The sequence below is a fragment of the Drosophila nasuta genome, chromosome 2L (assembly GCF_023558535.2).
Source record: "Drosophila nasuta strain 15112-1781.00 chromosome 2L, ASM2355853v1, whole genome shotgun sequence".
Classification (NCBI taxonomy): Eukaryota; Metazoa; Arthropoda; class Insecta; order Diptera; family Drosophilidae; genus Drosophila; species Drosophila nasuta.
The window spans coordinates 2,545,757-2,572,630 of NC_083455.1; the positions used below are offsets into that span (position 1 = coordinate 2,545,757).

Genomic DNA, 26,874 nt, shown 5'->3' on the forward strand with positions numbered 1-26,874 from the left:
CTTCAGCTTTAACTGTCATTGTGCCCCAATCCCAAGCCAGAGGTTCCCACAGAAAGCTTCGTAACTGATATGTACGCAAAAATTCAATAAAAAGGAGGCTCGTTTCTGTTTTGGCCTACTTGCACGAAGAAGAGACAGCGGCCGAGTGGCTCACGAGGGTAAGCCGAGCAGACGAGAGACGAAACTTGGTCAGCAGTGGAAGCTTCAAGTGCAATCCTTTCGGTGACGCTTTAAAGCTAACAAGCTTGTCGTGTCCTCAGTTGGCAAAGGACAGTCATGACTGGCGCTAGTCCTGCGGGCGCCTAAAAGCACGCAACACAAATTTTCCTTGTTGCTGTGTAAGTTACGCGCTGTGTTTGTCGGTCGTGTGCGAGTGTGCGTGTGTGTGTTACTAAACGTGCTGTTTTTAGTGTGTGGCGTGCTTGTGTCTGCATCCAAATATTTGTCATGAATTATTAACAGCGTTGAACTGGAAAATTTTAAGCATAAGCTGTCGACGCGGAGACTTTAAAACGTAAGAGAAATTTTCTATAATCATATAGACATCGACTTGTACATAGTTGATTCTCAAAAACTTTTTGTGCCGTTGCAGCTTGAACGAAATGCATTCGTAAAGCGCAATTTGCTCTTTCTATGAATCTCACTCTCTCAGTCCACATCACAATCTCTCTCTCGTTGGCTCACTCTCTGCCTTTCTCTCTATGCTCTCAGAAGTGTAGAATTTCGATTTCGTTAGAAAATCGAAGCAAGCTTGTGGGGGATGGGTCAGTGATTGTGGGTATCGTTGCTGCGGCTACCTGTAGATGGCACACATGTATATATAAGAGTAAGGATGAGTGTGTGTGTGTTCCTATGTGAGTGTGTTTGCGGATGAATGACAGGGGCCAGGCGAGTCCTTGAACAGGGTTTTTATAGTTCAAACATCATCGTCGCGCCCTCACTAACTGCTCCTGCCATAGCTCTTGTTTCCGACTCTAATTAATCTATAATTCAAGGTCTAATGAGCCCGTCACGAAGGTTGAACATGACGAAGTGCCACTCAAACTCATTACGAACTTCTGCTACTGAATGCTTCGAATCCTTACTCAGGGCATTCCCAATTATTTGCACTGAAATTATTAGGATTTCTGTAAGACAAGTGGCTTTAAAAGTTTCATGGAATCGAAATTAGCTCAACAACTTACCAGGGGATTTCTCAAAGTTGCTTAAAGAACTTTGGAAGTCAAACAAGACACTGCTTCATTAACTTTGCTCTTTGGAAAATAACATGAAAACGTGAATGGTAAAATCGCAACACCAAATAGAACCAAATAGTATATCATAAATATAATTTTAATATTAGCCGCAATACTAGTATTTGAAAATATAGAATTATTTTACTGTTCTTCTTTAAGAAAAATACGAAGAAATAGGGTTCACTACTTAAAGAGAGAGTAGATGGTATTCAAAACGTGCTGCGTACTTGCTGAAAGTCCTTCCGCTTTGTCTACACATTTCTTTTTCGCATAGGCATTTATTGTAAGCTATAATATTTAAATTCCTGACTCAGTGCCGAGAAATAATTCCAGCCCATTGCAGGCACGACCGCAACTACCAACAGCTGAACATTAGCAAAACGCTTCCATATTTCCCCACACAGAGACACACTCACTCACACAGTCACAGTTAAATAAATTACAAGCATTTGGCGTTTTAAAAAAACCGCATTACGCATACGCCACGTCGGTATTGAGGCAGTCTGGCAACTTCGGCGCGCGCCATAACAAAAACAAACAAACAAACAAAGAACTGTGCTGAGGAAGAAAAAGCTTTTCATTGCCTGCCCATTAGTGCTCTCTTTCTCTCTCTCTCTCTCTGATTCTCACTCTCTCGGTCTCATACATTGCCTCCACCACGTCCCCCTTCCTTTTGACGTTAAAAAAAAACAAGAAACAAAAATGTGAGTCTTTTTTTTCGGGGTTTTTCCTGCGTCGCTTCGCAGTCGACGTCGTCGCAGCAGACATAAGCATTTTCGCTTGAGTAGAAAATTTCAATGATTTTCCTTCAGTTAGTGTGAAACGAACCAACAACTTAAACGAAACGAACGCGCGCGTAAAATATTTAATACAGAAAACACAAGTAGAAAAGCACACACATAATTAATATTAAAATATCCCCTTGCATACCGTCCACAATACGTAATATAAACAATAATTTCATTATAAGCATATATGTACATATACATCAAATAAACGATAAATGAAATTTTGCTCAACGAACTCAAAACTAACAAAAGAATCCACAAGTAGCTGCAGAGCAAACTAAACCAAATATAAATAAAAGAAAAATACATATGTATGTACTCTTCGAATAATTCATCTACATATACGTACATAGGTGAAATACGGATTCAGAATCTTGCATTCTATATACGAGTACGGAGAGGTGACAACTGAATTGCATTTGACATTGGATGAGGTTTGAAATCGTGCAGCAAATCGATTTTTTTTTAATTTTTCTGACTTTTGGACTTGATTACCAATTAACTTTGCGTCATTTTATAGATGCAGATGCAATGTGAGTATTTAAGTTTATAAGCATTTAATATCTTTTGAAATGCAAACATTTAAATAGCTAAATGCAGTACATATATTCTTAAAACATAATAGAAAGCGAGATTTTTAGAATTCTCACAATTCACTTTTTCTTCTCTTTTCTAATTTTAATCAAAATGTTATTACTTAGCCTACCTCTTAAAAATGTACTTGAGTTATTTTTAACTATTGTCCATTTATAATTTATAAGTCGCCAAACCTTTGGCTATATTTAAAAACGCTACTGTTTTATATATAGTAAGCATTATGTACGTAGCCGCATCCAAATATAACGCTCTTCTTCTCCAACCAACCACCAACCAATCTGTACTTTATGAATATTTGATCTAATTAGCTGTTCTCTGATAAAGAAATCGAAATAACAAAAATGTTTCTGACTCAATTGCCTGCGTCAGTCACATATATGAGCAGGACCGCTTCAGCCTTGCCGGGACACATTTATTTGTCGCATGGTGTTGTTACTTGGTACCGCATGGCGTATGAGTATTATACTGTATACATTTTTATAGCCAGCAACAGTCGCACAAGCCACACAATCAGCCGGCTGTGTCTCTGTTTATGTCAATTTCAATTTTACATGCGACACACCCCTCGCCTACACCCATTTAACTTAGCTTGCGTGTGTGTGTCTCCCTCTGTGAGTGTGTTTCTATTTTGCTGGCACCGGAAGCAACTGCAACTGCGCTTCATTGCAACCCTCTGTATCTGCTCATCGATGCAATGTATATGTGTGTGTGTGTGTGTGTGTGTCTGTATTTAGGATGGCACTTGTTAGAACGGAAACGGATATCCCGTGTGCTCTTTGCACAGTTTGCCAGCTCACTCAGTGTGCGTCTCCTGTTTGTCATTTCGTCAACGTCATCGTCAGTCTCTCTCACTCTCTCGCTCTCGCTCTTTCTCTCTCTCTCTCTCTCTCTGCCCTTATCGGCGCGGTCTAGCTGTCTCGTTGTCTCTGTGTGTCCTTGCATTTGCCCAGCACAGGAAATTTTAAATTGAATGTGCGCCCAGTTTGTCTGTTTGCCAGTTTATTTGTTAACTTGTTTGTACGCTTTTGTTGCACTGTGCCCTTGCACCGTAGCATTACATGGCATGCCTAAGCCCAAACATTTGTTCGGACGTGGTTTAGGTCTGTTTGCTGCCCTGCTGCTGCTCTCATTGCTGAGTCAACGGAGTAGATTGGTGACAGGGCTAAGAGAGCGAAGACGATGAAAGACCAGATTGCAAACCAACACTCTAAAGAATGCACATAAAAAATGTCTCAAGCTAAAGCATTGAAAATATCCTGAAGGAGTCGGAAATAAGTCTCCGCATATTTAAGGATACTATGTTAATAAAGAGAAGTCGATTAGGGAATAAGCAAAAAATTGTTAAATTTACATTTTAAAGACAGTCAACTATTTATTGTAGAATAAGGAATTGGAAATGATAATGACAGGATTATAATTCCCGATACCCCTAGGGAAGAAGGGAATTATAAATTTGTGCCTTCATTCAATGTTTGTAACAGGCAGAAGGAGCCATCTCCGACCATATAAAGTATATATTCTTGGTCAGCGTCAATAGTTAAGTCGATATAGCCTTGTCCATCTGTCTGTCCGTGTAAGCATCAGATCTCAGAGATTATAAGAGATGAAAATATAATTTATTTTCGACAACACTTGTTATGTTTGAACGCAGTCAATTTTACTTCAAATTCTTGCCACTCCCAACCCCGAAAATCGAAAAAAATGGAATAAAAAGTTGGATTTTTAAAGCTATAGCCGCGATTTTTGGTACATACAATCTTAGCTACAATTCTAGATACAAATTGTAGAAGTTATTTCAGAAATACTTTGTTTGAAAGAAAAAACGCCTACTTACTACGGGTCTTAGTTGATTTCCCTGGCAATATGGTATATTTTTTACGCCATGGTTTATTTATTATTGTTTTGAAGTATTTTATCAATATTCCAAATATACCCTTCTGTATATTTTTATATTTTTGTGGTATATTAAATTGGTATATTATAAGAATAATACCGCACTGTTTTGGTTTTATTTAAAGTGGCTAGCTTTCTTACTTGTTCGATTTGATGTACAAGAATTGAAGCTTGAATCGTTGATAGTCCAACACTCTAAAACAATAAGTAACATTATTTCATAAATTATATATATGATATTTTCATTTGCATGTGAATAATAAACACTCCATTCTCAAAAGTAAAGATTAAACTAATAAAAGCTTCGTTTGCTTCTACTCTATTGCTATCAAAACTGTGTAGTTTATAAGCTTTTTCATTAGTTGCCCCAAACTTTTTGTAGTTATTTAGTTATTTTTATTTGTCATCAAAGAACTGTAAATTTGCTGTCCTGGCAATTTTCCTAGAGAATACGTTTCCGTTTATTTATTTATTTTTTTTCTTGCACTTTTATCCTTGGCTATAAAATAAATGGTGGCCTTCTTGAAGTTTACATTTGCAATGGCCTTTGACTTGTTCATGTTCATGCTCCCCTCGTCGATGTGATTCATGTGCCCGCCATGACTTTGCTGTTTGTTATTATTGTTGCTGCTACTGCTGCTGTTGCTGTTGCTGTTGCTGTTGCTTAGTGCGTACCACGACGATGCTGCATATTCGTGGAGATTTATGTATGTACCACAAACGCAAACACACTACACAGCAACAACTACACATGTTTCTTGCCAGGGCTTTACATAACACCCGAGAGTAACCCAATTTTAAATGCTGCTGCTGCTGCTTGTTCTGAAACAAATTTCGACATCGTCGCAAGTCGCAGGTCCATGCATATCCGCATCTCTGCTGAGTGTGGCCTCGATCTGGGTCTCTTTTTGGTGTCATCGCACAGCAGGATGCGGCTTGGCAGTTTCACTTTAAACACATACTTCCACATACATATATACGAGTACTTAAACCACATACTATATATGTACACATACATATAGAAGATATGCATTAGGTACTCGGTATCTGTAAGTACGCGTATCTAAGCTTAGGTTTTGCTTCCTCTCCTTAAGTGTTATGTCCGTGCAGTTGCTTCAAGATCACACAAAAACACGCACCCACACATCTATACACATGCACATTATTCGTATTATCCCATAAACACTTAACGCGCAAGTTGTTGTCGATTTTTCTTGGCTTTTGTTTTGCGGCTTTTGTGCTTATCGCGCCAATCACAGCGACCAGGACAAAGAGGCTCTGAACATAGTTCCTAAACATATACTTCTACATAAAAACGTATATGTTTACGCATAACTATGCATGTGTGTATTCACTTAGAATAGCCTCAAGTTGTTGTTCGTTGTTCTCGTTATTGTTATTATGCCGCCTCGCTTTCAGTCACCGGCCCCTTAACGACTTACGACTACGTCTTTAAGTGTTCATATGCCTACATGTGTGTGTGTGTGTGTGAGAGCTGGAATTCAATCCTTTTGTATTTGACACAACAATAAAAGCCACATAGCACACTAGCAAAAGCTCACTTCACACACTACATAAGTATGCATAAATATTTCATTATTTATATCGCATTCTTTTTCTTAGAGCCTCAAGTCCTTCTTTTCTTTGCATCTGAAGTCAACAGTTGTTTGAATTACCAAGTCTTTGTCTTGGCTTGATTTCAAGGGGCTTCGCCGGTACTTGATTTTATGCCAAATACAAGTTGATTTTATATAATAATTATTTGATTTTATTCATAACGTATACGTAATATTTACGTTCAACTTTATGTTTATTATGTGATAGCGTTTAAATTTGTTTTCTTTTCGTGAACTTTGGTTAATCATTTTCAATGAAATTCACATCAATCAAGATGAAAGTTTGCACCTTTTGAGTATCTTATTAGGAATTTCCATCAAAGCTGAGACCAAATGACCTTTCCTTCTGCACTCTGACTGCTCAGATCCGTTTCATGATTGTTGGGCATTTAATTTGACCCCGAAAAAATGGAAGTCTTTTATTTTTTGCAGATGAAATATTGTTCGTGGTTCGTCAAAAATATATTTACGAGCACTTGGAGGGGTGTGATTCATGGAATTGTTGGCTGACTGTGCCTGCCGGAGACCAAGAAATAATTTAAACGTCTGCAAATATCAAATGAAGATAGCGCCGTAGCGGAAATTGTCTGACATGAAAAGTCTTCAAAATGAAATTTTAAAAATATTTAAATTTATAAATGGACCATTCAAGCTGCTTTTGAAATTGACCCAGTAGTTGAATAGTAAGCACATGGCTAACAATTTACGAATTTAAATTTCAAGGAATGAGCTAATTGGTCCTGCAATTTAGCAATTCCTCCACCAGTACCGAATAACACTAAACTACAGATCCCTCTATATTTAGAACCGGGCAAAAAAGCTGTATTCGAGTGGGCTCGACTGTGAGAGACCTGTTGTCCATTTTATATTAAACCCTAAACTACAAATATATTTATATATAGTAGTTCTACATTCAAAATATGTCATAGACTACTAATTATACCAGACCGTCAGTTAAGGCAGCTAAGTCACGATTGCTGTAAATGTCTTTTGCCATTTCTTTACTATTTGCCATTTTTAAACCCGCCACCCCTTAGGGTAGAAAGATATTATGTCTTTGTGTCTTCATTAAATGTATGTAAAAGGCGTAAGAAGTCATCTCCGACCATATAAAGTATTATATTCTATATATTCTTGGTCAGCGTCAACAGTTAAGTCGATATAGCCGTCCGTCTGTCTGTCCGTCTGTCTGTCTGTCCGTATGAATGTCTAGATCTCAGAAAATAGAGGCAACATTTAGTTCCGATCAGCTAAAAACTGTCAAAGTTGTTAAATAAATTCTTTTGTATGGGCAAGACAGCCTACTTACTAGGGGTCTTGGTTGTTTGGAATGACAAACTGGTATATTTTGTACTCTTTAGTATATCTTTAATGTAGTACCATATCAATATACCAAATACCATTTGACATATTTTTTTAATATGCACGCAGAAAAAATAATGTGCAATCAAAAAATATGTATATATATGTAAGTATATCTCTTATAGTATCTGAGATCCAGTATTTCAGGGGGACAGACGGACAGTCAGACAGAAGGACATGGCTATATCGTGTCGACTTTTGACGCAGATCAACAATATATATACTTTACTTTACTTGCGGAGATGACACACTCTGCCTGTTACACACATTTCCCGGAGGTACAAAGTTATAGTACCCTTCTTCTCTGTGGGAATTTAAGCTTACAATCTAACACTTGCAGCTAGAAGAACAAACAGTCAAGTGTTAACCTACTACTTCACTATCAACTATTCTCACCAATAGTGAAGACGTATTGTGTCTATAACAAATACCTTTCATATAGCTTACGGCAACAGAAAATGAAAGAGGCACAACTGAGTATTAGAGACTTCCTCTCCCTCTCCGTTTCCATTTCGACCTCTTGTTCGCACTGCATGTCTAAGCAGTTTGAAACTCGACTCACAGTCGTTGTTCGTTATTCGAGTGCGTGTCCATTCGGATCTCAAGGCAGCTGTTCACTGGCCACGGGTCGCCATTGCGTGTGGTATATAAAAAACAAGGAGAATGTCGCGACCGCCAGGTAACTGTAAAACTTTAAGTTACCTGTAGCAAATCGCACAACACGATACCCTTTGAAATGAAAATGTATTATTATTATTATTATTATTATTATTATTATTATTATTATTATTATTATTATTATTATTATTATTATTATTATTATTATTATTATTATTATTATTATTATTATTATTATTATTATTATTATTATTATTATTATTATTATTATTATTATTATTATTATTATTATTATTATTATTATTATTATTATTATTATTATTTTTATTATTATTATTATTATTATTATTATTATTATTATTATTATTATTATTATTATTATTATTATTATTATTAAGAACAACCACGAATTCAATTCTGTGTTTTTCCATACAAAATATGTTACTTCAGTTAATGTCCCGTAGAACAACTTAACCGCGTTTGAGGAACCCGGATCACCCCTTGCGTGCTCTTTGCATTAGGTGTCCGGCAGTAAACTCGGGGGATGTTCTGCCATCGCATCGGTTTGCTGTCCGCTGAAAATTAAAGGCGACTTATTAACAGTATTTGTGGCTTACATTTTTAATGGCCCGCTTTGAGACGTTCACTTATGTGGGGTAATTGCATTTAGGTGCAGCAAGCAGACAACAACAACTAAACTGGAGCACATGTGAAGAGTAGAATGGCTGTCTAACTGACTAACTGACTGGCTGACTGGTGGTGTCATTAAGTGGGTGATAAGAGCAAGGATAAGTGGTCCTCAGTACAGCTGTTTGTTGCAGTTATGAAAATACATATATAACTGCAGTCTGCAGCTGTAAGTGGCTTGTTAGCAATGTTTGCTGTGCTGCGCAGTTAGTCGGAAGCGTCTCACAATTGACATAAATTATGCTTATCCGTTGACCAATCCAGCAAATTCCTGTAGGAGATACGAGTCAGAGATATGCCAGTCCAGCTGTTATCCATCATTGGGTCGAGGCATTTCGATTTATGACTCAGCCACCACCACATTACCTGGCTGTCATTTAGCCAATTACCTGACAAGGCAAACAAAGCGCCGTTATGTACCACGTACTCGTCCATACATATTCATATATGCAATAAACATGTGGATGTGGATGTGGTTGAGATCGGTGAATGCCTCTGACCATTCATTCATATTTTTATGTCTATATTATGTTCGAGTGGGCATTTTAATTTATGCCCAAAAATTGCACGAAAACACAGAGCAAACAATTGCCAACAGCTGTTCGAGAGAACGTGTAACACATTCAAATGCTGCGAGAGCGAGAGAAAGCCAGAGAATGAATACATGAATTGATACAGCATCTTTCTAAATTTGTAGCTTTGCTGTTTTCCATTCGCTGTCGTTGTCGCTGTCGCTGCCTTTGTAGCCGTCGCTGATCGAATGAATTCAGCGCGTCCCCGAAAACTGCTCACAAAACGTTCAATTGGGAGAGCTGTGTTGGGAATTTCTTTTCGCTTTGCGAACGTTTAGCGTTTGGACGTGTCCGCGAGTCGCTAAATGTCGCATCGACTTACTGCCCCGCTGAATAAAAGTTAGTTTTTACTAGACGTATACGCAACGCCGCCAACGCGTCACACATACGCCCTGTGCGCCCAGCCTAAATAACAAAAACAAGTTGAAAGAACAAGAGAAATATTCATTTGTGTGTTCTTTGTCATTACTGCGCGGCACGGCACGGCGAGTGTGATCAGTCAGCGATCTCGGCATTCGCCGTTCGCCGTTCGCCTTTCGCCAAGCGCCATTCCAATTGGCGAGCCAGTCGTTAGCCGCCGTTCGTGCGTTCCGTTCGGTGTTCTCGCTCATTTTGACAACACCATCCTCGTCACCATTGTCGTTGCCGTTGCCGTTGTCGTGGTCGTGGTCGTGGACGTTGTCGTCGAAGTTGTCGTTGCCGTTGTCAATTCCATTCGTTGTCGTTGTACGCGTTGCCAGCTGTCAGCGACGCTTCGCCGCGACGTTTGGAACTAAAAACGTTTTCAAGGCACGGGATTTTCTCAACATTTTACTCGAAACGCCTTTGCCTTTTGCTATTTTTAACGTGTGTGTGCGGCCAAACAGAAATTTTCACATTTTTTAACCATTTGCCCGAATAATTCTATGCTCAACTGTTTGCATGTATTTCGCATATACTCGTACACACACATATATATGTATAACCCGTGTGCGTGTATGTGGAAAATTTCGTTGCGTTAAATAAGTTATAAAACAATATAAACTCGAGTACACTTGCCAACAAAACCCAACAGATTTGAAATGAAAACAATTAAATTCATGTATTAATATACTCAAGAGTTTAACCACTGGATTTCAGCAATTCGAAAATTCGTTGCTAATCAATGGACGAAACTAATTTATGTGCTGAACTATTAGTAGCAATTTGCAGAAAGAGAAATCATAATAAATATAGGTTTAAATACATATAAAATATTTCGTAAAATGCTTAGCATATTTGAATGAACCAAAATCCTTACAAGTATTAGTCAAGAACTTTATTTTAAAGTTATTTATAGTAGTTTAATTGTAAACTGCTAATATGAATAAATTGTAATAGAAACATGTGAAGAACTCTACGAACTATGAAATCTATTAAATATAAATGTGGACTTTATGCCAATTCACATGAAATGGTTTAAAATGAAATATTTAATTCAAAAATATTTATCGTACGCATTGTAAAGTAGAAATGAAAATCAATCGATAAGCTTTTCAAAGCAAAACATTCCACAAACTGCAGCGAAAAAGTGTGTCAAGTAAACGAGCAAAGCAAAGCAGACTAAGAGCAATAGCAAAAGCAAAAGCAATGCACAAAAAAGGACGCCGATGCAACAACACAAGCACCAACAACAACAATACGAGTATTAACAACAATAACTACAGTAGCTGGGGTGTTAATACTTTATTCATGTGAACCTATAAATAATTTCAATTTAGAGAATGTGTTGCCTGCCTTCGTCGACTATATAATATACGAAATAGTGCGCGTTGTACGAAAAAATATGCTAAAAATACCAAAAACTGAATGCTGCGTATTGCTCTCTGTATATTCGTGAGTGTATGTGTTGTGTGCGTCTGTGTGAGTATGTGTTTGAGTAAGTTTGTGTGTTTGTGCGCGTATATCTGCACTCTTATATCGAGATTGATCGAAATGCATTCACTTACTTAACAGAAACAAAAACAGTAAATACAGCTCACAAAACAAACAAAAGACAAAACGCACTCACGAATTGGCGACACGGGCGACTGTCATTGCGACCCCGCCATCCGCCATCCACCAACCACCATCCACCCTCACCTTCACTCTTCGCCTAGCATCTCTATGTGTCGTCAGTCAGTCAGTCAGTCTGACAATCAGAAGACTATTATTTAATTTTCATCTCTGGCTGAGAGAAGGCGAGCGAAGCAGAAACAGATTGAGAATTTGAAACAGAGAAGGAATCAGCGACAGACACTTTCAGCTTGCAAAAATTAAATAGACTTTGCCAAAAGCACCTAGAACACAGTTCAACAATATTACGAGTATTCATTTTCTTCAATTTATTTTTTTTTTAGTTTTTTTTTTTTTTTTTTGCTTGGTTTTGCTAAAAGCGAATTTTATTTATTTTCGTTTGGTTGTTTGGCAGCCAACAATTTTTAAAATAACAATGATACATGCGGCTGCTGGTTGTTTATAAATAAATGCACATACGTAAATGCCTTTATCAGCCCAGCTCGAGAGAGCTCTCTGTTTGATAAAGTTGGACAGATGCCTGGGACATTTAGGATGGCCAACAATTTCCCTTCCTACCCCGTGTAGTTTATATGGAGTTTGTCTAAAAATAACAGCAGTCTCTCTCTCTTTTAAAGCTATTCTGTTTTATAAAGTAATCTAATGACTGCTCTAATACTTAACATTTTTCCATTTCTGAAAAACTTTGGTAAACGAAAATTATATTGTGAGTTTAATTATGCCTTATGTATATCTTTTTTTAAGTGTAATTTCTTAGACTGTCAATTGTATCATTATTATTTTGTATTCTTGAAAATATCAATTGTGTTTATAATTACAAATATTTCTACGGCTCTTAATGAGTACTACAAAATGTATGAAATAAACATATGATTTTAATACAATACATGTAATGTTGGTTATATTGACAACCCTTGATTATTTAATAACTTAAATAGTACTACTTCCTGCTGACGAGTGATTTCGTTGCGACTGATGGCTGCTGCTGTTTCTGTTCTAATTTTGACGACTGCTATTCAACTTGTTACGACTTATGATATACTTATTCTGTCGACTGATGATAACGATAACTTCGTACCTATCAATACCAATGGGGTATCGGTTGGCATCGACCGGCCTTCAATAAATTTAATACCACTTTTAATTTGGCCAGTATACTGATTCAAAGTCGGTTAGTAGTGGTTGAAATAAGCTGTGATCTACTGTACATATGACAACAAACCCTTGAGTGTTCATTTCAATCAAACAGACACTGTAATTTAGGTCCAGCTGAATTCGAATGTGAGATTTTTGAATTGATGGCTTCTCAGCTTAGCGTTTTGTTGGTTATGCTACCCTTTTGGCTCGGCAATCCCAAAAATTTCTCTAGCATAATTGAATTTGTTTAAAACAGAAGCAAAGGAAGAAGAAAACAAAGAAGAGAGAGAGAGAGAGAGAGAGAGAGGGAGCGGGAGAAATGGAAAGGAGAAGGAGATATGAAGAAACGTTGCCCAAATGCGAATACACAAGCACATGCACTGTACTATAGATGCGTGTGTTTTCATCATCATTAATGTTTAAACAAAATAACATTGGCAGCCAGAGACAGCAACCGTAACACAGGCAACACTATTTGTAGCACTAGCACTTCATCTCTCCTCCGCCCCGCCTTTCTCTCTATCTCACTCTCTGTGTGTCAGTCTTTTGCCTCATGACTCTGCTCTGTTCTGTTCTGCTCTGTTCTGCTCTGCTCGGTGTGTGTATTTTGCTATTAATAACAAAAGCTTCAGAAGAATTCAAATTGAAATTTGAATTTGATTTCATTTTCTTGCGTTTCGTTTGTTCAGACACCGCAAGAGAACAATAAAACAAGAACAGAGCCAACGCCAACAAAAAGAAAAAGTGGCAAAAAGGTTTGCGGTAGTTTTATGAACAGCCACGTTCAAGAAATTCAAACAGAAATCATATACATTCATGCGAGTACTCGTAAAAATATTGCCTCACGCAAATACTAGAAATCACTATATCAATAAATAATCAAGCAAAAACTTAATTATGCAATTTCTTACTTCAAAGTAATGTTGATGGAATCCATTTTAAAATCGTAACTAAATGTTATGATTTATTTGAAAACCTTTATTCCCTATTCCACTCGAAAAATATTATTCATACCATGAGTATATAAGCAAGTATAAGCAACATTCCAAGTGAACTCAAAATTGTATTGTTTGCTTTTCAGGTGAATTCTTCTTATTTTCTCTCTTTTACCACATCTACACACATAAATGCCACTCAACCGTGAGATAAGTCTTACAATGCCCAGCATCCGCTCAGTCTCTCTCTCTCTCTCTTTCTGTTTCACTCTGTCTTCTTCGCTTTCTCTAATGGTGTTTGTTGGCAGTAATAAAACCATAAATTATTTGCAACAGAGTGAAGAATTTCCAAATAAACAATTTCCGCTGAAGCTCTGGCCTAACCACTCTAACGGTATCGCAATGTCGAGACATTAAATACTCGCTCTGAGAGGAAGACACATGGCGTATACTCAATGTGAATTAAACGTGCACTTCCTGCCAGCTAAAGTACTGTTGTTCTAATCGTGGATCTTATTCCTCTGTTGTTGCTGTTGAGAATGTGATGGGACATAATTTTACATGAAATCGGATAAGCCAATATTTTTTATCTAGTGTTTATAGTATTCACACAAGACTAAATTAATTTTTTAATTCATATTCTTTAGATTGATTATGTCCATTTATATACTTTCGCAAGTGCTTCATATTGTTTAGAGTCTTATGAGACGAACTCGAGAAAAGTGAATATAAAAGGAAGGAATTTTTCAATATGTTAAAAACTGAGATAACAGAAAATACATGTGTATTCTATGAATATTCCATATTTGTTTATATCATAATGGAATTGGAAATGACTCACGTATTTTGAATAACAGTTTTAATTACTCAGTACTCATCTTAACTCATATACTATACGTACCATATAAACTACAGCACTAAAAACAACAAGACAACAACAGCAACAAAAATATGATTAACACATGGCCCAGCCGCACAAATTACAAATCCATTTAAGAAAGAGCAATAGCCAAAGCTAAAAAGGCCAAAACGTGAAGCAAAGCCGAAGACAAAGGCAGGGCAAGAGAAGGCAACATAAATAATTACGAGGCAGTAAAAAACAATTTGGCAAAGCCACAAAAAAATAACCCACAGAGCATCAAGCATAACTACAGCACAGCAACAAGAATTATCTTAACAACAGGATAACATACATAAACAAAATGAAAAGTTTGTATGTGCTGTGCATGGCGTTTGTGTGCTACTATGCAGTGTTTTTAATATTTTATTACTACCATCGAGCCTACATGCAAACGTATAAAGTGCCCAGCGCCAGCGAGTTGCTGCAGCCTGCGGCAACTGTTGCCAACGAGTAACGAGTAGCGAGTTGCCAGTTGCGAGCTGGGAACAAATCTCCACGCCAACAGCTGACTGTGACAACCTGAAGCTAACCTCCCACTCGTAAAGACTTCGCACCATTAACAGTTCTCGAGTTGTTGTTGTTCGCCTTTGACGTTGCTCTGTTGATCAAGTACATGCACACATAAAGACACATAAGCATACTACACATGAATACAGATACAGCATATAGAAATACTGAATATGCAAAACGATGCTGAGTTGCGTATATAAATTTGAATTGCCCCGGTACCAAGCAAAACTGAAATGAAAATCGCTTTTGTTATTCGCAATTGGCAGAAGAATAATATTCAAGAATATTGTTGCACTTGTGATTAATGTTTCATTTGGTCAGCATTTTAATTCATATTCATATCATCAATTCAATATTCATCAACAACAACCACATCATCATTTCGTCTTTACTTTGAGGTATTTCTATTAACATACTATCTCTATCTCCCACCCCCATCAATTAAATACTTTTTTTATCATAATATGTTAGCATGCTCGACAGATTGAGATCAATTGACAGCGCGTTTTAATTATTTTTTCAAATGCAAAAAGTGTTTTTTTACAACGGAACGCACTTTGAGATGCAACTTTTGAATAATGTTGAAATTATTCAGTGCTCACTTGATTGCATAATTTAATATAATCTATGCCTAATTTACTTTTGGTTTAAATGAACGACAAATGATTAAGGTAGAAATACATACGACAAATGCGACCCGATGTGTTTTTAAATGTCTCTTAAATACAGGTGCAACCTAGCTCTTATAGAAGTGAGTGTGCTTTTTTAGTCAGTCAGTCTGACAATCAGAAGACTATTATTTAATTTTACTTGAAAACGGAACATTTAAATAGAGTCAAAAATAGCACATTTTGTGCATTTCGATCTTTATTTCGATCTTTTCGTTATCCTATTCTGCTATGAGCGACGAAACAACTCATAAAGAGGTGTTGTATAATTTCGATCAAAATATTGAATTAAAAGGAAGTTGATTGATGTATTCAGAACTGGATGGCTGCGAATTTAGCTTATAAATTGGATAATACATTTGTTGCATATCAAAAGTTGCTACCACAAAATGTTTCATGTCACATAGAGCATTTTATTTAATTAATCCCATCAAGTGGATTAACAAATTATATGTAAATTCAAAATCGTGTTATTATTTTGTTACTGGCCAAAGGCAACGACAAATCCTGATTCACCTAAGTTAACCTACAACGATAATACTTTGTAATTATAACTAATACGAACTTTCTTTTCTAGCCTTGCAGCTAATCCAATGATGGCCTACGATATTAGCATAAAGCACCAAAACGTTGTAATGTCTAAGATTGAAACTTGAACGAGTAAAGAAAAAGTCAAGTGAAAGGCAACAAAAGAGAAATATAATCAAAAATCCAAAGAGAGGAGGAAGCAAATTGTAACTTTCGCGTTTCAGTGAAAAATCAACAAATTAACAAATCCAAATCCCTTCCTGCCTCCACTCAGAACTAACTTTAAGTTAAGCGCAAGTCAACAAAATATCAACAAAAACAACAACCAATTAACTAATTACATAGCAAATACAACAAAATCAAAAACTAATACAAACGAAACTAAGCGAAAACGAAAAGAAAACACAATAAAAAGTTAGATTTACCTGAAACACAAATACAAACACAAACACAAATAAAAACAAATGAAGCAACAGCAACAACAATATCAACATCAACGGCAGCATCAACAACAATTGAGCAGTAAATCAATGCGCAGCATACGAAAGCATAAAAAGCTTAAAGCGACAGCATCAACATTAAGTACTAGTAGTAAATATTAAATAACAATAACATCAACAACAACAGCAGCAGCAACAACAACAACGGACAACAAGTTCAACAATCTTTGAGTATGCAACAAGCTGGCCAACTAACACAGCAACAACTCCAGCTACAGCAGCAGCAACAACAGCTACAGCTACAACAACAGCAGCAGCAACAGCAGCAGCTGCAACAAAATGGCGTCGATATGGCCGCCTATGCCGCATCACAGGCCGCATCCGGGGCTGCCATCAAGCGGGCGCCAATGAGCGGAGGGCGCTTCGACTTCGAGGATGGCGGCACCTACTGCGGTGGCTGGGACGAGGGCAAGGCCCATGGCCATGGCGTCTGCACTGGTCCCAAGCACCAGGGCGCCTATGCTGGTGCCTGGAATTACGGCTTTGAAGTGTCCGGATCTTATATATGGCCCAGGTATGTACGCAGACTTATTGAGTTATTGTTATAAAAGTCAATTTACATTGTCTCAAAAATACATCGGGCAATGAAGATTATTTAAGGAAGAACACACATCTTGATTTTAAATATATTTATAACATATTTATTAATATTTGTAGAACACAAATATGAATAAACACTAAAAAGAATTAGAATAATTTTAAAAACCAACAAGTAAGAAAGATTGAATAAGATCAAAACAGGAGGCTATATTTGGTATATTCATATAGTACTACATTCAAAATATATGGTAGAGTCTAAAATGTACCTGATTGGCAACCAAATTATCTAGACTCGATTGCAGAAAGCGTTTTGTGCCATACTAAAGTATTTCCACCAATAACTTCAAATATTTCCAGGAATTATAAAAACTGTAGCTAATATAATATTATATGTACCAAAGAGTATGACTCTAGCTTTAAAAGTTTATTTTTTTTGTTTTCGGAGGTGGAAGTGGGCGTGGAACAAATGTAAAACAATCTTGATCTATTAACACAACAGGTGCTGTCGAAAAAAATGGTAACTCTGTCTCCAATAGTCTCTGAGATCTAATTGTTAAAGTAGACAGACAGGCAGACGTGCATTGCTATATCGTCTTGGTTGTAGACGCTGATCAAGAATATGTATATGTACTTTGTAGAGTCGGAGATGACTCCTTTTGCCTGTTGCATACTTTCCCTGCAGGCACTAAGTTATAAATCCTATAGGTTGCGGATATACCAAGAATTAAAACAATTTTAAATACCGAAAAGTTTATAAAATAATGTTATGAATAAAATTAACCTCCTCTTCTGCTTTAACGCCAGAACATTTCTTTATTACTCTATTTTGTATAATAATCCCCAAGGATACTTCTTCAACTTTCTTAAGTTTTTAAACTATTTGAATATTTAGCTATCATATGAAATAGTGATGATTATTATCCACAATTCAAAATAATTTTATTATTATTACAATGGCAAAATCTTATTTATTATAGTTAATTTTTTTTGTTATAGTTCTTTATTATTGTAGCCCACATGCAAAATGTGTGGGAGCAGCTAAATTGATTTTTCGCTTCCACATACTAATTTATTCAATTCAATCCAATTGATTTGCAGCGGATCACACTACGAGGGCCAATGGCAGAATGGACGCAGACACGGTCTGGGCGTGGAGCAGATTGGCCGGCAGATTTATCGCGGCGAGTGGTCCAAGGATGGTCACAAGGGACGCTACGGTGTCAGGGAGAGTACCGTTTCAACGGCCAAATACGAGGGCACCTGGAATGAAGGCTATCAAGATGGATCCGGTTGCGAAACCTATGCGGACGGCGGTAAGCTATTACATTGGCTACATATGTATTATATGTAGTAGTATATAACGCAGCTTCATGCATGAGATCATTTAACGGTTTTTTTTTTGCGGCCCATTTTCAAAGAGCCACAGCGACAGCGTCAACGAAAACAAAAACAAAACAGAGGCAGCAAAATCCATTTGTTGTTCGCAATTCTCAAGTCTTTTATTTTATTTAACTTTTTGACGTTTCTGTAATAATTCGGCGCATGTCCCGCATAGGCAATTGCTGAGCTTCTGCTCTACTCTGTTCTGCTTTCCGCCTTGCCTTGCCGGTAGGGCACACACATATTTATATATGTATATTATTTATGTATGTATGTACGTTCTAGGCAATTTGACAATATACACTCACACACACATTGGCACCGCACAATGACCAATACCTGACGTCATATTTTCATTTCGCAGTGCGGTTCAATGATGTTTTCTTAGTTTTTCTTTTGTGAAACATTTTTGCAACATGAGTGGGCTTTTTCTGGGGAAATTCGGTTAGCTCGACTAGCATATGGCTCTCTGTGCATATCTATAGATCACTTGCCTTGGTGCGGGTGCAATGAAGCCACATGCGAGTACATGTCTTATAACACAATAGCAGCGAAATGTCTAAATATATGTATGTATATTTTTCGTGTGGTTTACAATGTTTTCAAGAAAATGTCACTCTGCATATTGACGCTGTGCTCTCATTGCATTTAATCTATTATTCCCAAAGATCTTTAATTAAACTATATTATTTAAATTATTATAAAGTTTCCAAAAGAAATATTTCATATACCAAACATTCTTCAATATACATGAATTATACAATTTTGATATTGCTATTTAAGATCCCTAGATTAATATGTAGGGATTTAATAGTATAAATATATTTTTCAGTTCCTTCTTTCCTTTTTATACCTGCTACACATAGGGTAGAAGTGTATTATAGCTTTGTGCCGGCATGAAATGTATGTAACAGGCAGAAGGAGGCATCTCCGACCCTATACAATATATATACATATTCTTGATCAGCGTCAACAGCGTCCGTCTGCCAGTCTAGCCGTCGTTCCGTATGAAAACCTAGATCTCAGAGCCTATAAGAGATAGAGAATTACTTTTTTCGACAGCACTTGTTATGTTTGTTGACAGATCAAGTTTGGTTGAAATTTTTACCACGCCCATTTCCACCACCGCAAAGCGACAAAAAATGGAATAAGAAGTGTAATTTCATAGCTAGAATTTTGGTGCATACAATAATATCTACAGTCTGAAACTTTGGTTGCGATCAGATAAAAAATGTCGAAAATGGGAAGAACGACTACTTACTAGGTTTCTTAGTTGCTTTTGGTGTCAATCTGGTATATTTTGCGCTCTATGGTATATTTTTAATGCAGTTCTGTATGAATATACCTAAAATAACATTTGGTATATTTGGTGTATTTTAAAATGAATACCGCAATATATTGCATTTATTCAATATGGGTTGCGAGTATCTCACAGTCGAGCACACTCAACTGTAGCTTACTTTCTTGTCTCCTTTTGTATGGAAATATTTCCTATTAATTTATTAAAGCATTGTTGCTTTAACTTTACCAATTTCTAGTAAATGTATTCGGCCCTTTCGACCTTCAGGAGACTTCAGGGTCTGTTATGGCCACCTTTGCAAAATAACTGCAGGAATCGTTAATCCAGTTGACTTGACTAAGGCAACGTTTACCCAGCCAGGACACAACTATCGTATACTCGTAAATTGTCATTTGCTGAGCCTCACTAATACTATTTACTAATTAAATAACCCCACCTGTTTCGACATTCCAAACAACGCAGTCAACAATTTCCATACTTTGCTCTGTGAGAGTGGGAAGGGACTCTTTTGCTAACTTTTAGACGCGTGATGCCATTAATAGAATAGACGTGGCTTGGCATGAGAATGGGAATAGGAATGGGATTGGAGTTGGGGCTGGCTAATGAATGTGTTCCGTGTTATAATAAGTAGGTGCAGGACACACGCTAAAGAGAGAGTCGCCATTCCATTGGGGTCGCACAATGCGGTTGCATTTATCATTTGCATTTTAATTGATGGAACTCTTGTTGAAATTGTTGTTGCAGGTAAATACCAGGGTCAGTGGCAAGAGGGCAAGAGGCATGGCTATGGCATTCGCACCTCGGCACCCTTTGGCCTTGCCTCTCACCATCGCCGCAAGAATCTGCACGCCTCGCTGAGCTCCTTGCGCAGTGCCGAAAATGGCAATGCCGCTAAAGTCCCCGAGAAGTCGGAGGAGATTCGGGGTGGCTTTGTGCTCACCGCCAAATCCGATAAGCTTCCAGTGCGTCGCAACAGTCTCACCGAGAAGACGAAGAAGGGATTCTTGATGGTATGGTATACCTGCAAATTTGTCCACTGCGATTATTTTAGAAAACACCCTGTTTTATATTTCTCTCGGCAGGGTCTGAAAATGCGCAAGCAACGGAGCACTGGAGATCTGGAAAAGCGTGGCACCATTGCATCGGGTAGCATACGTTCCACAATGTCATCGGCTTCCTGGGTTAGCACCGGATCCGAGCAATCAAATTTAACCACGAAGTAAGTTAGCGATGAAGGAGCATTTTGTTTTTAAAGCTTAAGGAGGTTATATGACATGAATTGAGAAGAATTTACAGGATTAAAATGTATTAAGCTTACTGTATTAGGAGTATCAACCGTTGTATCATTCAATGCGAATCTAAAAGTCTTTGGCTTCCTAAGGTGTTTAATCTGGTAGAAACAATTCGTTACTTATTGATTAAGGGAGTATTTAGAGGATTGTCCTTCATAAATTACTATCGAAGATACACCTTAAAGATCCTAAGATATCGCTTTTCAGATTACTCGCTGTATAGAGTCTAAAGTATAGTATTGATATCCGCAGATCCGCGCACACGGAGTCCAATGCCAGTTTTACCATGGAGGATGAGCAGCTGGATCCCACAGTGGTGGAGACCTACATGGGTGAATGGAAGAAGGACAAGCGCTGTGGCCACGGCGTTGCCGAGCGCAGCGATGGCCTCAAGTAAGTAGACTCCCCTAATCACCCCCATATACTGAAAGCCATATGAATAACTCCCGAATCCCTCTTCATAGATACGAAGGCGAGTGGTACAATAATCGTAAGCATGGCTACGGTGTGACCACGTTTCGTGATGGCACCGTTGAGGAGGGAAAATACAAGAACAATATATTGATCACCAGCCAGAAGAAGAAGCATTTGTTCCTGGCGCGTTCGCGCAAATTCCGCGACCGCATCACGGCCGCCGTCAATTCCGCGCAGCGCGCCCTTAAAATGGCCATGCAACGCTCGGACATGGCCATCTCACGAATGGCAACAGCTGCGGCCAAGGCCCAGAATGCAGACGTGGCCGCCGAGCAGGCTCGCATCGATTGCGAGAATGCCGTACGCATGGCGCGTGAGTTCGCTCCCGATTTCAAGCCCTCGGTGTTGGAGCGATTCGAGAAGCTGCGCTATCGAGAGCGCGAACGTTTCCGCGGCGGCACCGGGCAATCCAACATGGATCTGACCGTGGGCATGACGAGCAGCATAGTGGGTAACAAGCAGCCAACGTCGACCGCAACGACGACGACACAGTTACCAACGCAACAGTTCTCGCCGGCCAGCAGCAGTGGCGGGGGATCGGGATCGGATGCGTATGCCACGCAGGCACAGCGACAGCAGCAGTATCTGAACATGCAGCAACAGCAGCGTCGCATGTCGCAGCAGAAGCAGGAGTCCGAGTGTCCAGTGCCCTCGTCGATGTACTCGCAACAGTTGCCCGTATCGCCGCAGACCGATCTCTCGGGCATGGTCAGCCATGGGCAGCCGAGTCACGCGCAAGTTGTAAGCGCCATCAATCAAATGTATCACCAGCAGCAGCATCAGCTGCAGCAACAGAGCAACCCGCAAACGAATCCTTCATATCAGTTCCAGCAACAGCAGCCGCCTGGCGCGGGCGGCGTTCAACTGAATCAGGCGCAGAAGCCGCAGACGCCGTTCGGTGCCACCAATGCGAATTTGACGCCCAACAACAACATCAACATGTCGCCACAACAGAATTTGTTGCAGCAGCAGCAGTTGCAACAGCAGCAAAGACTTTACCAGCAGCAACAGCTACAGCAGCAACAGTTGCAGCAGCAGCAGCAGCAGCTACTGCAAGAGCAACAACAGGCTCAGCAACAACTACAACAACAGCAACAGCAGCAGCTACAGCAACAACTACAACAGCAACCCTCGTTGCACGCCTCGCCCAGCCACAATGCCGCCAGCCTGTTACGTCGCGCCTCTCAGCTGCAACAGCAGCAACTGTCGGAGGCTGCCAACGCCGCAGCAATGGCTGCCACACAGCAGCAACAGCGTGGCCAGCGACCACCCATGTTGGGCCAAATGGGCCAACAGTCGTCCATCGATCATTTCGATCACTACAAGCGGCCGCCCAGTCGCGACTCCTCCATCGATCGGTATGCTCGCGCTGCTAGCCGGATGAGCGGCACGTTTGCCGGCTCACGTCAGGCATCGCTGGATCGCTCTGGACTTGCCGATGCCGTGCCCAATGGCAGTGGCGGTGGCAGTGGAGCTGCAGGTGGCTCCAGCACTCCGGATGGTCGTCCCCGGGCTGGCTCAGTATTTCGCGGTACAACGCCAGTGCCGGGAGCAACTGGAACGACAGGCACCTCAACGATGACCGGCAATGGGACGTTGCCCTCTGGCGCCGGTGGTCGATTATCTCGCGCTGGCACGCCCAGTTTAGGGGGCGGAGGGCGAGCGCCCAGCCAGAGCAACACAGCGGAGCCGCTCTTCTCGTCGCCCAATCAACCCTTTGAGGATGTGCTGCTGCGTCAGCGAACGCTCGGTCAGGATATCATTCCCTCACCCTTGCAACCCAAACGCACGGAGAGCTTGTATTTGCCAGCCAAGCCCGCAACACCAGTGGGCATGGCCATGGGCGGAAAAGGTGGTGGTGGCGGCGGTGGCGGCGGAGGCGGAGGTGGCAAGAAAATGAAGGTAAGAGGCATTGCAAAATAATTTCATAACGGAATTAATAGGAAAATAACACAACTGAAAACAATTGAATTTCCCATTAATAGAACTTACTTAACAAAATGAATGGATTTGAGATTGTTCTCAAATCCCAGCAATATTTATTGAATATTTAAGATACACATAATTTATACAGTTCCTAAAATCTGATATCAGAATGACTGAAGGTTTTTATTTACTTGGTAAATATTGAGGCCAGTTTTATCTTTCATTGAAATGACTTCAAACATTCATAAATGTATAATTTGGTTTACTTAAATTAATCTGTGAAATTCTAATGAAATTGTTGATTTCTTTCCTAATATGAAATTAATTGAAATTGATTAGTTTTCTTGCACTTTCAATTGGGCCATAAAAACTGCACGCGTCTGCTTGTCTATTTTGTCTATTAGATTTTGGTCTGACCCCCCTGCGGACTGTTTGTCAAATTCCCGGGCTGCTGGTTCCCAAATATTTCATAACACAGTTAATCCGCGCAATTAACTTAATTCGTATACAATATATCTGCCACAACGAGAATAGACAGAAGCGATATTATACGGTACTATAGCACATACATATGTACATATATACACACCTATGATGAATATATGAATATATGTATCCCTATACTAAATGTACTGAGTGAGATTTATTTCTCAGAGAATTCTCAGAGCACCCGCCGCCACACCAAACATGTGCCCATTCTCTGGCTATTTATAGGCGGGGTTCGAGTGCACGCCAGGCCAGAATGGATTGCACGCTTCTCTCAGATCTCTGCTGAATACGATGAACACTTCACAAGTGGTGGTCGTCCATTGGAATAGATTGTCGCCTCGCAGCCAGGCGACAGTTTTCCGAACCACTTTGTTGGTAGTAGCAAAAGACGCGTTGGTCTCGTTAGAGGCGGCAACGGTAGCATCAACAGCTGAGAAAGATTCCTTCTTCGCCACTTTGCAGCACAATTCAAATACTTAAACAATATAAATATATTTGAATAATACATATAAACGAGACTAGAGAGCAATAATCATTATTATTGTTGTTGTTGTTGTTGTTGTCATTGTGGTTGTTCGCTTGGCTCATTGCCGTCCGTTGAACTATTTTTGGCCATTTGGCGCATTGCTGCCAACTGACAACTGACAACAGACAACAGACAACAGACGAACGGGCATAATTTGTGTGTTTAGTTCAAATTGGAGCGTCATGTACAACTCGATTACAAATTGGAGGTGGCGTCAATAGATTTCAAGGCTTATGCAAGCTGTGCCTGCAGTGCATGTAAAACTGTTGCAAAAGACTATTTAACTTGAGCGAATTACAATGGATTGGTATCCGGAGGAGGATGAAGAGGAGTTGATGTTCTCACCGGCCCTTTTGGCGCGTCGAGCGAGTGAAAGCTGGATTGTAGAGCCTCCCGTTGAGGTCGTGTTGTATGCCACACACACTCACACACACACATCAACTGTTGAATGACTAATCTTCTTTCATTATTGGTGTATTCTCACTGCAGACGGTGCCCATAAATGTGACGTTGCAGCGCAAAAAGTCGATGCCTGACTTTCAGGAGCTGCCGCGAGCCACAGAGGCCATGAGCCGCGAGGAAGTTTCTGCCTTGGGCTCTGCACGCCGTGAGGCAGTGCGTCGTCAAATCGAAGTGAACGAGCGCCTTAAGGCGAATCCCTTGTTGTATTTGGTTAGTCCGCAAGTTAAGGTAAGTTGATCGTGGCGATAGTTGCTGTTATCATGAGAAGTACTCTTATCCATACATATACATCACTTCATCTCTCGACAGGATTGGTTTGTGCGCCAACAGCTGATGCTGCTGGTGCTCTTTGTCAATGTGATGTTGGCGTTATTGTTTGTCAAGATGCTTACCTAGCGCCGGATGCGTCAGACCACACGGAACACTTTCAAAACAACAACAGTAGCAGTGTAACTGGAATAACGGTTTGAGAGTCATTGTGAGGCAGTCTTGAGTTTTAAAGCAACTGTGGACACAGTTCAGAGCACACTGACAAATCATTATGGCGATGTATGTTTTGTGGATTCTGTGTGGCTTCATATTTTTGTGGGGGCTAACAATTTGTAGCATTTGCAGTAAACCGATTATAACACAAAATAAAAAACAAATATATTTACATATAAAATAATATAATTTATATTCATAAATATATGTATAAAACCAACAAAAAATCGAATTAAATACTAGACTGCAGCCAAATTGATAAAAACAAAATATGAAACAAGTGAAAAAAAAAACAAAAAACTACTAAAATTACGCAGAACTGCAATGCACAAATCTTAGAAAATTAAATAATAAACAATTTTGAAATGGCTGTGCAGCCATTGCATAAATCAAATTTGACAAGCCGATTAAACAATTCATAATTGTGGCGAAAATTAAATAAATAAAATAAAACAGTAACAGAAAGAAAAACTATATGCAAATCAATTTAACGAATTTTTCTACACATTTAATGTAATATTATTATACATAAATATATGTAAACAAAAACTTACATTTAAAAAACTTACACTTAACGTCATCAATACTTAAACCACGAGCATACATTTAAACAAAAACAAAGCAAATTTTAGACAAACAAATTGAGAAAACGGTAAAAAAAGAAAAACAAGAACAATTTCCTATTTGCAATTGAATTTTAATTTAGTCAGCGAGCTAATCAAAAAGGCATCAAAAACAAAAAATATTTATAAAAATAACAAAAAACAATTTGTAATATTTAGCAAAATTGTGTGGGACCTAAATTGAAACAGCAAAAATATAAATCCAAAGAAATTTAACATAAATGTGTAATCATAATTTGAAGCACCAATTGAGTGCTTTGGTTTTGGGCTGGCTAAAAGTAATATTTTGGAAAACAACTTAAACTATGTAATAATTATTAAAGCGATGAATTTAGATTGAGATTGTTGATGAATGAAGCTGTATATATAACTTATAAATTTATCATATACATAACTTTACAATTTAATTATTTTTCTCCATAAAGTTATGTACTTCTTTATTTTATAGCTGAAATTATGCCATTTTCGACGTGTTTGCAGCAATTTATTGTTATCATCCTTTCGATTCTCTATTATTTCAAATATATTATAATTATTATGATTATTTTTATTTATAATTTGTTCTTTTCTATGCATATATTATTTACAAAAGAAAATAAACAACAAAAACAATTGCACATGTGTGCTTTAGTATTTATTTCTTTTGGTCTTTTCTATCGATCATCCGCTGTTTTTTTATTACTGTTATAAATAATAAAACTCTCAAGTGCAATTATATAAACTGTAAAACTTTCTGCTTTCTTCAGCCGCTTCAAGATTGGCAGAAATACCTTAAAAATCGAAAGACTTGAAATTGAA

At 38.6% G+C, this 26,874-nt stretch overlaps 1 protein-coding gene across 5 annotated transcripts; it reads left to right on the forward strand.

Annotated features, from left to right (window-relative positions):
* The first annotated feature begins 412 nt into the window (after positions 1–412).
* On the forward strand, positions 413–26,606 carry LOC132790788 (junctophilin-1). 5 transcript variants are annotated; one of them, XM_060799508.1, is made up of 9 exons: positions 413–514; positions 16,131–17,095; positions 18,220–18,434; positions 20,546–20,811; positions 20,884–21,020; positions 21,346–21,486; positions 21,558–23,469; positions 24,998–25,198; positions 25,280–26,606. In XM_060799508.1, exons 2-9 carry the CDS (start codon positions 16,755–16,757, stop codon positions 25,364–25,366), a joined length of 3,300 nt encoding a protein of 1,099 aa, XP_060655491.1. In that variant the 5' UTR covers positions 413–514; positions 16,131–16,754; the 3' UTR covers positions 25,367–26,606. The 5 variants fall into 5 exon arrangements, with proteins under 5 accessions (XP_060655491.1, XP_060655465.1, XP_060655474.1 ...); XM_060799482.1 differs by lacking the exon at positions 413–514 and adding an exon at positions 2,160–2,556; XM_060799491.1 differs by lacking the exon at positions 413–514 and adding an exon at positions 9,607–9,707.
* Positions 26,607–26,874: the final 268 nt, after the last annotated feature.